General features: G+C 40.4%; 1 protein-coding gene across 1 annotated transcript in view; it reads right to left on the reverse strand.

Moving 5' to 3' along the window:
• Nucleotides 1–13415, reverse strand: part of vps13c (vacuolar protein sorting 13 homolog C) — a 286385-nt gene that overhangs the window by 172713 nt on the left and 100257 nt on the right. The window contains exons 19-22 of the mRNA XM_060853895.1: nt 11002–11116; nt 10687–10823; nt 4266–4395; nt 1417–1534 (exon numbers count right to left, since the gene is read on the reverse strand). Coding sequence (XP_060709878.1) covers nt 1417–1534; nt 4266–4395; nt 10687–10823; nt 11002–11116 — 500 coding nt within the window. The remainder of the gene's footprint in view (nt 1–1416; nt 1535–4265; nt 4396–10686; nt 10824–11001; nt 11117–13415) is intronic.

Genomic DNA, 13415 nt, shown 5'->3' on the forward strand with positions numbered 1-13415 from the left:
TATTTTCATTTTTCCTTGTTTAAAGTTGATCACTTTGAAATAGTGGTTTCCGGTTCTTGGTTACAATTGAAGCCATTGAACCTGCACTATCAATATCTATCTCTCAGCATCGTAACCAGACAGTGTCCATTAACAAGGTTTGGAAATTAATACAGGTATATCTATCATTTAACATACAAGCTGAATCAAAACACCAACTAACCTACTGAAATAATAGGTGATATTCATTTAACCATGAACAGATATCTGAAATGCCTAATAAACCTGAACATTTATCTTCAAAGAAGGTGATGTGTCAGAAGGTTCAGAGAAGATTAGCAATAATAATTCAAATCCAGAATTTCAACTATCATAAACATGAAGCTGACAATTTTATTACATGACAAGGTGATTTGATCTATGTCTGTGGTACAGGTTCTTTGCCTGCATCACAACAGAACTAGAAAACAAATTTCAAAAGTATTAAAATTGCAACAACAGATTTCTTCCCTCTCCTCCACTGTAAAGTCCTTCTCATTGTTGGGACAGGAGCAGCACTGGCTGGGCCAACATTTATTATCCATCCATAATTGCCCTAGAATAAGTGACGAGTTGCGTTCTTAAACCTCTGCAGTCTGCGTGGTGTAGAAATGCACTCAATGCTGTCAGGGAGGGAATTCCAGGATTTGGACCAAACTACTGTGAAGGAATGGCAATATACTTTGAAGTCAGAATCACATGTGTCTCAGCAGAGAACCTGCAGATGATGAACCATCCATCTGCTGTTCTTAATCTTCTAGGTAGAAGTTATGGGTTTGCGAGATGGTGTCAGACAATCTAGGTGAGTGAGTGCATTGCATCTTGGAGGTAGTATACACATTGCTACTGTGAGACAATGAAGGGAGTCAATGTTGAAGATGATGGATATACTGCCAATCACACAGGTTACTTTTCCCTGGTTAGTGTCAAGCTTTTTTTGAGTGTTACTGGAGCTACACTCAGCTAGAAAGTGGGAATTTTGTCCCTTAGAAGATGAACAGCAGCCTTTGGGGAGACAGAAGCTAAAATTCTTCACCACAAAATTCCTAGCCTCCAGCCTGCACAATACTTACATGGCTGGCCCAGTTGAGTTTCTGATCAGGTGACACTCCATTCCCATTCCATGCTTTGTTATGCATTGGTGTTCAATGTTATCATTTGCATTTCAGTAAAATCATTGGAACATCTCAAACTGTTTTGAGTCAGACTAGAAAGTCCCTTTCTTGTCAAGCAACGTAACTATTTAATCCTCCAACAATACTGCTGCTTCTACATAAACAGGTGGCATTAGCATAGTGACAGAGACATCTTCATATCAATATATTGCACCATACATTTTGCTTGTGCTGCTGGAAATATCCCGTTTTCAAAGACTGACAAAACTACAATTGAACATACTTAGGGATTCTGGTATCTTTCTCCACTATGGCTCTTGAAAGCTGAACCTTGACATCCATGGGCTGTAATATATGCTGAATTGAGGAGCATTGCTTCCTAGCAGATTTCCAATCTTGACCTAAAGAGGAGAGATTACATACTTAAAACCTACAAGGGGAGTAAATGCAAAGACAATTAAGCAGAGGTAGTCATACTGCATGCTAATCTCATTCTCAAGGAACCCCAAGTTGCATTTGTACAACAATAACCAATTTCTATTTACACAGCATCTTTAATGAAATAAGATGTTCCTAAGGCACATAGGAATAAGATGTTCCTAAGTGCCAGACTTGATACTGATCTATACAAGGCAATAAATTCTACATCAAAACAATGATTACACTTTCAAAGTCCTTCACTGGGAGCTCCATTGCTATATTAACACCTTTTTACAAAACAAAATTTTGTCACCATCTTTAAAAGAAAAAAATGTCTTCTTCATCTGGACGGTTTTCATTTTGGAGCAATCCATAATATTAATCATTTTTATGGAAATTGGCTGTCATGTTTGGTTACATCACAATGACCACAATTCAAAAACTGATGCACTGGTTCTGGAGGAGGCCTGGATACATCGTACTGCTTTGCTGTGGACATCATCTTCATTCATACTGCTTGGGATAGGCTTGGGATGTGTTGAATTCAAAATAGAGGGGAACAAGAGAATCCAACACATTGCAAGAGGCAGATCTAATCATCAATTCAACAGAAAAAAATTCCTTGGATTCCAGTTGAGTTCCACATCAGGACCAAAAGCAACATAGAGTCCCAAACAATTAACTTGAATGTGAAGTCTACCAAGGAGGAACGAGGAAATAGCTAACAAAAGCTGTCTGGGATAACTAGATGAATATCTTCCCACCTTAGGACTCTCAACCACATGGCATCAACATGAAATTGACTTGTTTCCAAATCTTCCCCCCCACCCCACATCCAACCTCGCACCGCCCTCTTGACCTGTCCATCTTTCTTCCCACCTATCCGCTCCAGCCTCCCCACCCACCTATCACACCCTACATCCACCAATCGCGTTCCCAGCTACCTTCACCACCCCCCCCAGAGACCGAGACCCACACCCACCCTATTAATCCCTCAGCCCGATTCCACCACCCCCCACATTCTTGAAGGAGGACTTATGCCCGATACGTCAACGCTCCTGTTTCTCAGATGTGCCCAACCTGCTGTTTTCCCAGTGCCATACTTCTCAACTTTGACTCTCCAATCCTCACCTTCTCCTAGGTACAGTAATAAACCAAGGTGAAACACTACTTCCATGGTATTAGGCGCAGGAGATACTTCAGTATTTGAGTCGTCGCAAACATAATGCAATCATCAGCATACACTCCCACTTCTGACCTAATGAGCAAGGTAAGGTCATTGATGAAGCAGCTGAAGGAGGTTGGGCCTAGGACACTACCCTAAGGAATTCCTGCAGCAACGTCCTGGAAAAGAAATGATCAACTTCCACCGAACCACAACAATCTCCTTTTGTGCTAGTTAAGACCAGAAATGATTTCTTCTGATATACATTAATTTAAATTTGGTTCTGACTCCTTGGTCAATGATGCTCTGTTGTCAAGGGCAATTAATATCATGTCACATCTGGAATTTAGCTTTTCTGACCACATCTGGATCAAGTCCACATTGACGTCAGGGGCCAACTGGTCACGTTGGAACCCAAACTGAGCACCGATGAACAAACCACTTGCTAACTTGATGCTGATTGATAGCACTCTCAACAAAAACTCATCATTTTGGTGACGACCAAGGAGGCAGAGTGAACGGCAAGTAGTCAGACTGGATTTTTTTTGTAGGCAGAACACAAGTGGGCTATTTTTCACACTGTCAGGTAGATACTAGTGTTGCAGCTGCACTAAACACACACATCTACAGTAAGTGGCTGTAATTAACGAAACATCAGTACAGAGTAATTGAACTGTGGACCAAGGTGCAGAACAGGAGAATTACCAAGATATTTCAGCTCTAGGAAGCAGATACAACCCATTAGGATAGGATGGTCTTATTTGGTCAAAAGTTCAGGATTAGGAGAGGGAGGTAGGTAAGGAAGTTGGGAAAGTGAAAGTGGAAGATTTTCAGTCTTTGTAATTATCCAGGAGATTTAATGCTCTTGCACCTTGCACAAATGAAACCTGGAGTTGCAGAGTGAATGAATGAACTGACCATGGCACAGAGATGGGAAATGCAGCAGTCAATTTGCATGCAATAAGGTCCCATAAACAGTAATAATATAATAATTTTATGAACATGATTCAGCAATAAATATTGGCTTTAACCCAGGGAAGAAAGATTCTGCTCTTCTTCAAAACAAGGGAAGGGTGTCTTAGGTTCACTTTAGAGAGCCATAATTTCACATTTCATTCCAAAGATTACCAAAGAGGAATAATGTCATTCGTTACCACCCAATGTCACCCTGGAGGATATGTTCTGGTCTCAGGTGTCAAACATGGAACACGCAAAGTTACAACCCAGAGATCAGTGTGTTACGATTCACTGAGCTACAGTTGATACCGCCTTCCAATTAGCTGGTGGAAGCAGAGTCTGTTAGCCATGTGAAGCTTGGCAAGTGTATTCTGTCAAAGATTCTTAAACGGGGTCGGAGTAAAAGCTAAGATTAATTCCAAGACAGCAAAATAAAATCGACAATAAAATAAAGGTCTGCAGATCCTGGACACCTGAAACAAACACACAGGACTTGCTGGAGAGCAATCTGGCAGCATCTGAGAGGAGAAAACAGAGTTAACGCTTCGAAACCAGTGGCTCTTCTTCAGAACTTAAGATAAAACTCGTACCTGGCTTACTGAACAAAAGTTGAACACTTCTGAGTTCCACATCAAACTTTTCATAGGCTCGCTCCAAAATTTCCTCCAAAGATAAACTTGGGGATGTTGCTTTTTGGTCATTGCGGCTGATGCTGTTTAACTGCACAAAGGTAGATTTATGAGTTCGACAAGCTGTGTTATTCATAGCTAGTCAAAATAACAAAAACATTTTAAATCCAATAAACAGCATAAAGATTTGAGTGCAGAGGACAAAACAGCTAATTTGTATTTTTGCTGATTCAAAGTGAAGGTCATCAACCTCCATTGACAGATTAATAAACTCAACGTGATCTGGGGGGAAAAAAGGTTGCTTTAAGGAACCTCTGAAGATACTTTCAATATAACATCTAATATTGAAGCCATTAGAAATCTGCTAATCTCTTCAATAAAATTAAGAAATTGACCTTTTTCTTGGGAAAAAAAAATTGCAAACTGTTTCAATCTCCCTACACCACATAATGCAAACAGCTGAGACCTGTTTCCAAATCACTGCCTGAACTATTCTGAATCAGAGTGTAGTGTGTGGGAGAGCCTGTGACGCCTTTCAGAGTTTTTCCTTTCTTTTCATGTGTGATACGTAATATTTGCTTGGTCACTTCCCCCATGGCACAGCAAAGGCCAACAATTCACTGATCGAGCTGACCTCTCACATTCATGTAGAATTCATCGCTTTATGGTGTCTTACTTTCATCACGAAAAGGAACTGCACATATTAACGTAAATAAAAACTTCTTCAATCTTACCACAACTATTCAGAGTTTCTACACTGCTTACTGAAAGACGTTGCCTGAGGTTAGCACCACAGGGAACTGACTTTTCATTATTCTAATCTTTCCCCTGTGAGGTGGTCCAAAACTAGGAGTCATAAATTTAAGAGAGAGGGATTAATACATCCAAGAGGGGATTCACAAGAAACAGCTTTACATAGAGAGAGAGAGAGAGAGAGAGAGAGAGAGGGAGGGAGAGAGAGTGTTCTTGGAGGAATTTATTTAGCATGTCATGTAGTTGCAGTGGATGTCTTCAAGGGGAAGCCAGATAAGCAGCTGAGAGAGATTTTACGATAATCCACGATTTCCTTAACTAATGATATGTTTAATATCACATTTCAGAAAAGGATGGATATGCTGGTCAGATGAGATGCAATGGGGTGGAAGGAAGCTTATGTAGAGCATAAACAATTGAACTGAATTTTACGTTTGTTTGTAAAATCTATATACCTGGTGGTAACCAGAAACAGGCAAAACACAGATCACATATATATATATGTGACTCAATTCAACAGGCCGTGCCAGTTTTAAGTCCCACACAAGTCTCCTCTCCTATCTTATTTCATTTCACTCAGTCAAAACATCTCGATTCTTCACTACCTCATTCAGTGTTTCCTGAAAAGAATCTGGTTCAACCACCCCATGTGATAAGTTCCACATACTCATTTCTCTGAACCAAGGGAGATTTGTTAAACTGGTCAAGTAAGACGACTGTAGGCTTAAGCAGCAGTGGTATGTTATCAGATTCCTAATCACAAGACCATACATTTAGGAGCTGAAGGAGGCCATTCAGCCAATCAAGTCTGTTTCACCAGAGAGATGATGGCTGATCTGATCATCTTCAACACCACATTCTTATCCTTTCCTCATGCCCCTTGATATCCTTAGTGATTTACTATCTCAACCTTGATTATACCTAATGATCCTGCCTGAACAGCTTTCTACGGCAAAGAATTCCACAGATTTACTACCTTCTGAGGGAAGATATTCCTCATTTTTGTCATGAATGTGTAACCCCTTGTTCAGAGATTATAGCCTCTGGTCCTCGACTCAAAGGACGAACCACCCCTCTGCATCTACACTGTCAAGCCTCCGAAGAATCTTGTTGGTTTCAAAAAGATGCCGCTCTTTCAGCGAAACTCAAAAAAAGTACAGGCCCAACCTACTCAACTTCCCCTAATAAGGCACACCCAACATCAGACTCGTAAACCTTCTCTGGGCTGACTCCAATGCTAGTATATGTTTGCCTGGATCAGGGACTCAAAACTGTTCATAGCATGCCAGTTGTGGTCTGACCAGTGCCTTGTATAGTTTTAAGCACAATCTCCCTGCTTTTATCAAATAAAACACTATAGATGCTGGAGATCTGAAACAAAAATAGAAATTCCTTTGAGAAACTCAGCAAGTCTGGCAGCATCTGCGGGAAGAAAGCAGAGTTAATGTTGAGTCCAGTGATACTTCAAAAGTCATAGAGCTGTACAGCATGGAACAGACCTTTTGGTCCAACTTGTCCATGTCAACTGGATAACCAAACCTAATCTAGTCCTATTTGCCAGCATTTGGTCCATATCTCTCTAAACCCTTCCTGTTCATGTACCCATCCAGATGCCTTTTAAAATATTGGCATTATATAGCCCCTATTCCCTCCTCTGGTTGCTTATTCCAGTTCTCTGCATGAAAATGTTGCCCCTTGGGTCCCTTTTATATCTTTCTCCTCTCATCTTAAAACTATGCCCTCCAATTTTGGATTCCCCCACCCTGTGGAAAAGACCTTGACTGTTTACCCTATCCATGCCCCTCATGATTTTATAAACCTTTATAAAAGGCCACCCCTCAGTTGCCAAAGCTCCAGGGAAAATAGCCCCAGACTTTTCAGACTCTCCTTATAGCTCAATCCTACCTACTCTGACACCATCCTTGTATATGTTTTCTGAATTCTTCCAAGAATTACAACACCCTTCCTACAGCATGGAAACCAGAATTGAATGCAGTATTCTAAAAGTAGCCTAAACAATTTCCTGTGCAGGCGCAATAGGACCTCCCAATTCCTTATACCCAATGATCTGACCAATAAAAGCAAGCATGCCAAACACCTCCTTCACTAGACTGCTTACTTCCAACTCCAGTTTCAAGGAGCTAGGAACATGCACTCCAAGATCTTTGTTCAGCAACACTCCCCAAGACCTGACCATTAAGTGCATAAGTCCTGCCCAGATTTGCCTTTTCAAACTAAAGCAGCTTACATTTATTTAAATCAAACTCTAGCTGCCACTCCACAGCCCATTTGCCCATCTGATTCAAGGTCCAATTGTACTCTGAAGTAATCTTCTTCACTGTCTGCTACACGACCAATTTTGGTGTCATGTGCAAACTCACTAACCATACCACCTAGCTTCACTTCCAAAAAGAACAGCTGATTTTCTCCAATAATTTGTTTTTGTTTTATACACAACATTCCCTTCAAGATAAAGGCCAGAAATCAATTACCTTCGCCAATCACCTGAACTTATATGCTAACTTCTTGCGATTTAAACACCAAAACATCCAAATTTCTTCTGCTGTATCTTTTTGCAGTCTTTCTCCATTTAAATAATATTCAGCCAAAGTGCATACCCTCACATTTACCCATATTATTTCCTATTTGCCATATTTTTGGCCCCTTAACTTACCAATATCCCCTTGGAGAGTTTTTGTGCCAACCTCATCATTCACTTTGCTACCCATTTTGTATGATCTGCTAACGTGGCTAAAGATCATTCATTTTTATCTTCCAAGTCATGAAAATATCTTGTAACTAATTTTTGCCCTAGCACTGATACCTGTGACATTTCACTAGTTACCGGTTAGCATTCTGAACTGAGAAGGAAGGACAAATGGTTCAAAGACACAAATTTAAATGTCACCACAAATGGAGAAATTTAAATTCAGCTCACTCTTTATATCTGGAATTAAAAACCTATAACCGTTAGGTTTCATGGTATCACGATAATCATGTCACTGCGGAATTGTGAATAAATCTCTCCTCTCTGGATCATACTCTTCAGAGAAGAAAATGAGTCATCCTCATCCAACTTAGCTTACATGGGAGCAGAATGATTGATTCTTAGCTGAAATGGCCAAGCACATCACTTAGATGTATGGAATCGTTACAACTGAGAATCATTATTTCAGACCCAATACTAAACATGTGCTTTAATCAGTAGTGGCTTTTCTGCACAGATAACCAGCTTCAACCACCTACACTATACGGTTTGCCTGCGACTCTACTTTCAAGGAGCTATGAACCTGCACTCCAAGGTCTCTTGGTTCAGCAACACTCCCCCAGACCTTACCAATAAGTGTGTAAGTCCTACCCAGATTTGCCTTTTCAAACTAGAGCACTTTGCACTTATTTAAATAAAACTTCAGCTGCCACTTCTTGGCCCATTGGCCCATCTGATCAAGAGACTATGGCTGAACCCTAAAGCATCAAATGTTGCCACAAAAGGGTCTTGGATTTCCAAAAAACAGATAGACCAAATATAGAGGCCATGGTAATCTCACTTGAGCCGAGATAGATGGGATACGAGGAGTTGCGAGATGCCCAAATAGGGAATGTACAAACAAGTGTCTGATCCAGATCTACTCCAGGAACCATTTACATGGGGATTGCTCAAAGCACATTAAACTTCTGAAAGGCACAAGTTACGAAGGTGATGGAATACTCTGCACTTGCCTCATTATCTACAGATCTGACAGCACTCAAGACTGTAATTAGGTTTGCTCGCTGAGCTGGGTTTATGAACCTTCCAGCTCAGTGAGCAAACCTACATCCAGAGCCTCAACCTGAGCTACAAATCTTCTCAAAACTTGCTAAACACTCAAGACATGGCACGCCTTAAACATCTTAATCATTCACCTTCTCCACAAGGTGTATTGTTGCTGCTGCGTGTACCACCTCCAAGACTGAGTCGATCAACTCACCTCACTGAAGTCTTAAACCCAGCATCTAGTACAAGGACAACATGAGCACATGGGATCGCCACAACGCTTCATCCCAAACTGAAGCTCACCATCTAATGGTAATATGGAACTACCTTGACCACATGTACTGCAACAATTTCAGATAGCTCATAACCACCTTTCAAGGACAATTAAGGATGAACAATTAATTCAGGCATCCGTCCGGTGAACAAATATTAAGAAAGTGAAACACTAACTTGGCCCACCAAGGCCAAATGACATGTTTCTGCACCTTAAATAATGGAGTGTCAATATTTTTTTTAAAATACATCACTAGATTTATTACAAACTCTGATGTTGTGGTCCTGACTCTATCCTATAGAACCCCTTTGTAATTTTAGACTTTTAAAAACCTCCCATTTCTTAATCTGTCTGGAATGGAAGAGTTTAAGACCATTCAGTGCTTGCTGATATTTATACTCCTCTGTTTGGTTAGCAAACTGTTTTAGAAATTTCCTCTTCTGTCTCTTTGTAACCTGGCAAGTCTAATCAAGGCTTTATTAATTTAACATTTCATTTCTTACACTAAAACAAAAAGTAATGAGGGCTTCATTAAACTGCACAACTATTCTCAAATTGTGAAATCATCACAGAATCCCAACAGTGTGTCAACAAGCCCTTCAGCCTAATAAATTCACACTAACCGTACTACTCTATAATTACCCTGACCAATGCACCTAATCTACACATCCCTGAACACAGTAATTTAGCTTGGTCAATTCACCTATCCTGAAAATCTGCACACTTAACCTGTGGGAAGAAACCTAGAGGAAATCCACACCAACATGGGGAGAATGTGCAAACTCCACACAGACAATTCTCCAAGGCTGGAATCGAACCCAGGTACCTGTACTGTGAGGCAGCAGTGCTAACCACTGATCTAACCATGCCACCCAGGTTTATCCATTAATGCTTTTGCACCTCAACTCAATTTAATTTGACTCTTCCACATCCTAAAACACACCTTTTGACAATTATCAACACTGAAATTCAACTGCCATTTATGCATTCACTTTGTATCTCTTAATATTTCACAATACTTGGTTACAGTTTGCCTCACTATTAACTCATGTTGTCTGAAAATTTTGGTATTGTACTCCCAATTTCCAAAACCAATCCATGCATCTAAATGTAAATAATGGTGGTCTCAGGACTGATCTTTGTAGGGCATTTCTTCCCAGCTTCCGTAAACTTAAAATACAATGGGTCTAAAATAAAAGCTAAGTATTAGAGAACTTTGGAGAGAGAGAGAAACAGAATGGGTTGTATTGTACTTGAAACAAGAACTCCCTTTCTCTCACCCTTACTATCAGTCCTGCTGAGTTTCTTCAATACTTTCTGCTTTTAATTTCCCTTTTCTGCCAGTTTGACATTCGACTACTTTCCAGTTTTCTATTTGGGAGACCTGTTTCCATTTTATAGCAACTGTTCATTTTACCGTGTGACCTTCATTCTGTATATTCTGACCATGGTTATATGTCTACTATGTTGCCTGTTCTACATCTTCAGCTTTATATATTCAAAGATTCAACTTGAGAAAACTGAAAATTCCTGAACATCAAACTGGGAGATAACAGTTCTCGATAAAGAGGAAGCTTTGAAAATAACATGCACTTTCGTACCTGCAAACTTCCAAAGTCCACAATCAATAAGTTTGAATTCACATTGTAAAAGCCCGTCTGTGGAACCACAAGGTAGGATGGTTTCAAGTTGATACGGAGATCAAAAGTTTTACGTGTTTCAATAATGTACGACAGACCTAAGTATTTAAGCAAATAGTTAGGTTATAAACATAATTCATGTTAGAATATAGGCATGTTAGAACTCAAACTGTCAAAAATAAATAAAAATCATGCTGACATCATATTAGATATAAATGTATTAAATTGGGGACTCAATTTCTTAGCTTCCATTTTCTGGGCACTTCAGGTTTTTACCTGTTGCAGTCTTTTCTTTGATTTCCTCCAACTTGAGCAAAGTGGCTGAAGTCAGCTGCTCAAGGTCAAGTCCTCGGCTCATCTGGAAAAACTCCACCAAGCTATTTATTGTTTGCTATGAAAAAAAAAGGAAATAGAAAATAAATTTCCAACACTTGCTGTAACCGAGCAAAACCATGATTAAAAAATACAACTTTGAAAGGACAAATGAGTTAACACAAAATTAATTATAAACTTACACCAAATATCATTTTCTCATCTCTATGAATGACAAACTCTCTTGTATGCTTGGCTCATCTAGGTTTTCATTCACCTGCAATCTTAGCAGTTACCATATCATTCAATCTACTTTGTAGATCTCTATTTAACAACCTAGACCACACAGAAACAGACCCTTCGGTCAACTTGTCCATGCCAACCAAATACACTAACCTAATCTACTCCCATTTGCCAGCACTTAGCCCATATCCCTCTAAACCCTTCCTATTCATATACCCATCCAGACACTTTTTAAATGTTGTAATTGTACAAGGCACCACCACTTCCTCTGGCAGCTCATTCCAAACACTCATCACCCACTGTGTGAAAAAGTTGCCCCTTAGGTCCCTTTTAAATTTTTCACCTCCCACCCTCTATGTATAACTATAGTCCCAACACTGACCCCTGAAGAACTCCACAAGCCATTGGCTATCAACCTGAAAAAGGCACCTTTATCCCCACCCTCTGCCTTCTGCTAGTCAGCCAATCCTCCAGTCAAGCCAGTATCTTGCCCCTAACACAGTGGGCTCTTCTTTAGCAGCATCTCGTGCAGCATCTTGTCAAAGGCCTTCTGGATATCCAAGTTGATCACGTCCACTGACTCAATGTCAAACTAGCTCATTATCTCCTCAAAGAATTCTAACAGATTTGTCAGGCCTGACCTCCCCTTGAAGAAGCCATGCTGACTCAGCCCTTTTTCACCATGCACTTCCAAGTACTCCGTAATCTCATCCTTAATAACAGACTCCAAAACCTTACCAAGAGGGGTCAGGCTAACTAGCCGACAATTTCCCTTCTGAAGCAGGATCTTACATTTGCGATATTCTAGTCCTCTGGGAGCCTCCCCGACTCCAGCGATTCCTGGAAGATCACCACCAGCGCCTCCACAATCTCCTCAGCTCCCTCTTTCAGAAGCAGGGTGTCGTCCATCCAGCCTGGGTGATTTATTACTCAAACCTTTCAGCCTTTCCACTATCATCTCCTTCGTCATGGCCACTACAATGACCTCTAACCCCTGATCTTGGAAGTTCTAGCATGCTACTGGTGTCTTCCGCTGTGAAGACTGATTCAAAAACAAAAGATCCAAAACAACTTCAAGCCAAAGCACCAGCAGTTCCGATTACTCTCAATTTCTGTCTACTGGTCATCTGTGAATGTGCGTTTTTTTTTAAAATGGAACTAATATAAAATATTCTGAACAAGCCAATAGCACTATAAACTATCACATGCAAACATCTAGAATAATCCCAAAACTGATCAACTTTAATGCATCAAGCTTTTGCCATTTAATGCAACACCTTATAGATGATTTTTGCAGTGTCACTGACAATATATGGTGTCCAGTTTTCACCTGCTGTCTATAAACTGAGCTCTTGTATATCATTCGCTGGGTAAGATAATCCCAATCCAGACCAGTTTAAATTTATTTTTCAGTTAAGTATTCTCTGATTCACTTCACTGATGCCATTACATATATTTCATTATTCAGTCAAGTCCTCTGTTAATCAGTGTCGTTCCTTTAATCTTGCCACTCAGGCTGGGTGGCTCAGTGGTTAGCACTGCTGCCTTGCAGCGCCAGGGACCCAGGTTCAATTCTCCCCTTGGGCAACTAACTGTGTGGAGTTTGCACATTCTCCCAGTGTCTGCGTGGATTTCCTCCGGGTGCTGTGGTTTCCTCCCACAGTCCAAACATGTGCAAGTTAGGTGAACTGGCCATGCTGAAATGCCCTTAGTGTTAGGTACAGTTGTAGGTGAATCGATTTGGGCGGGTTGCTCTTCGGAGGGTCAGTGTGGATTTGTTGGGCCGAAGGGCCTGTTTCCGCAATGTAGGGAATCTAATCTAATCTCTTATGTTTGGAATCATTTTTTGTGCTATTTGCTGTAACCTCAAGGGATGAATATTACTTTTGAAGTGTGAAGAGGAGGATGGTAGAGAATTCCAGGTATGGTCTGAATGGTACTCTGTGTACCCTTGTTACAATATACAAGAGACAAGTTGTTCTAGGTTTGTCTCCCGACAATTTTTAAAAATGATTTTCCAACTCTGAAGCCTGCACATCTAGTATTCCTGATAGGTTTCACTACATGGGAAAAATTGTAACAATTCTGGAATATAAACCTTGATTCAGTAATGGTGACCATGAACTACATCGATT

The sequence above is a fragment of the Hemiscyllium ocellatum genome, chromosome 42, assembly GCF_020745735.1.
Source record: "Hemiscyllium ocellatum isolate sHemOce1 chromosome 42, sHemOce1.pat.X.cur, whole genome shotgun sequence".
Classification (NCBI taxonomy): Eukaryota; Metazoa; Chordata; class Chondrichthyes; order Orectolobiformes; family Hemiscylliidae; genus Hemiscyllium; species Hemiscyllium ocellatum.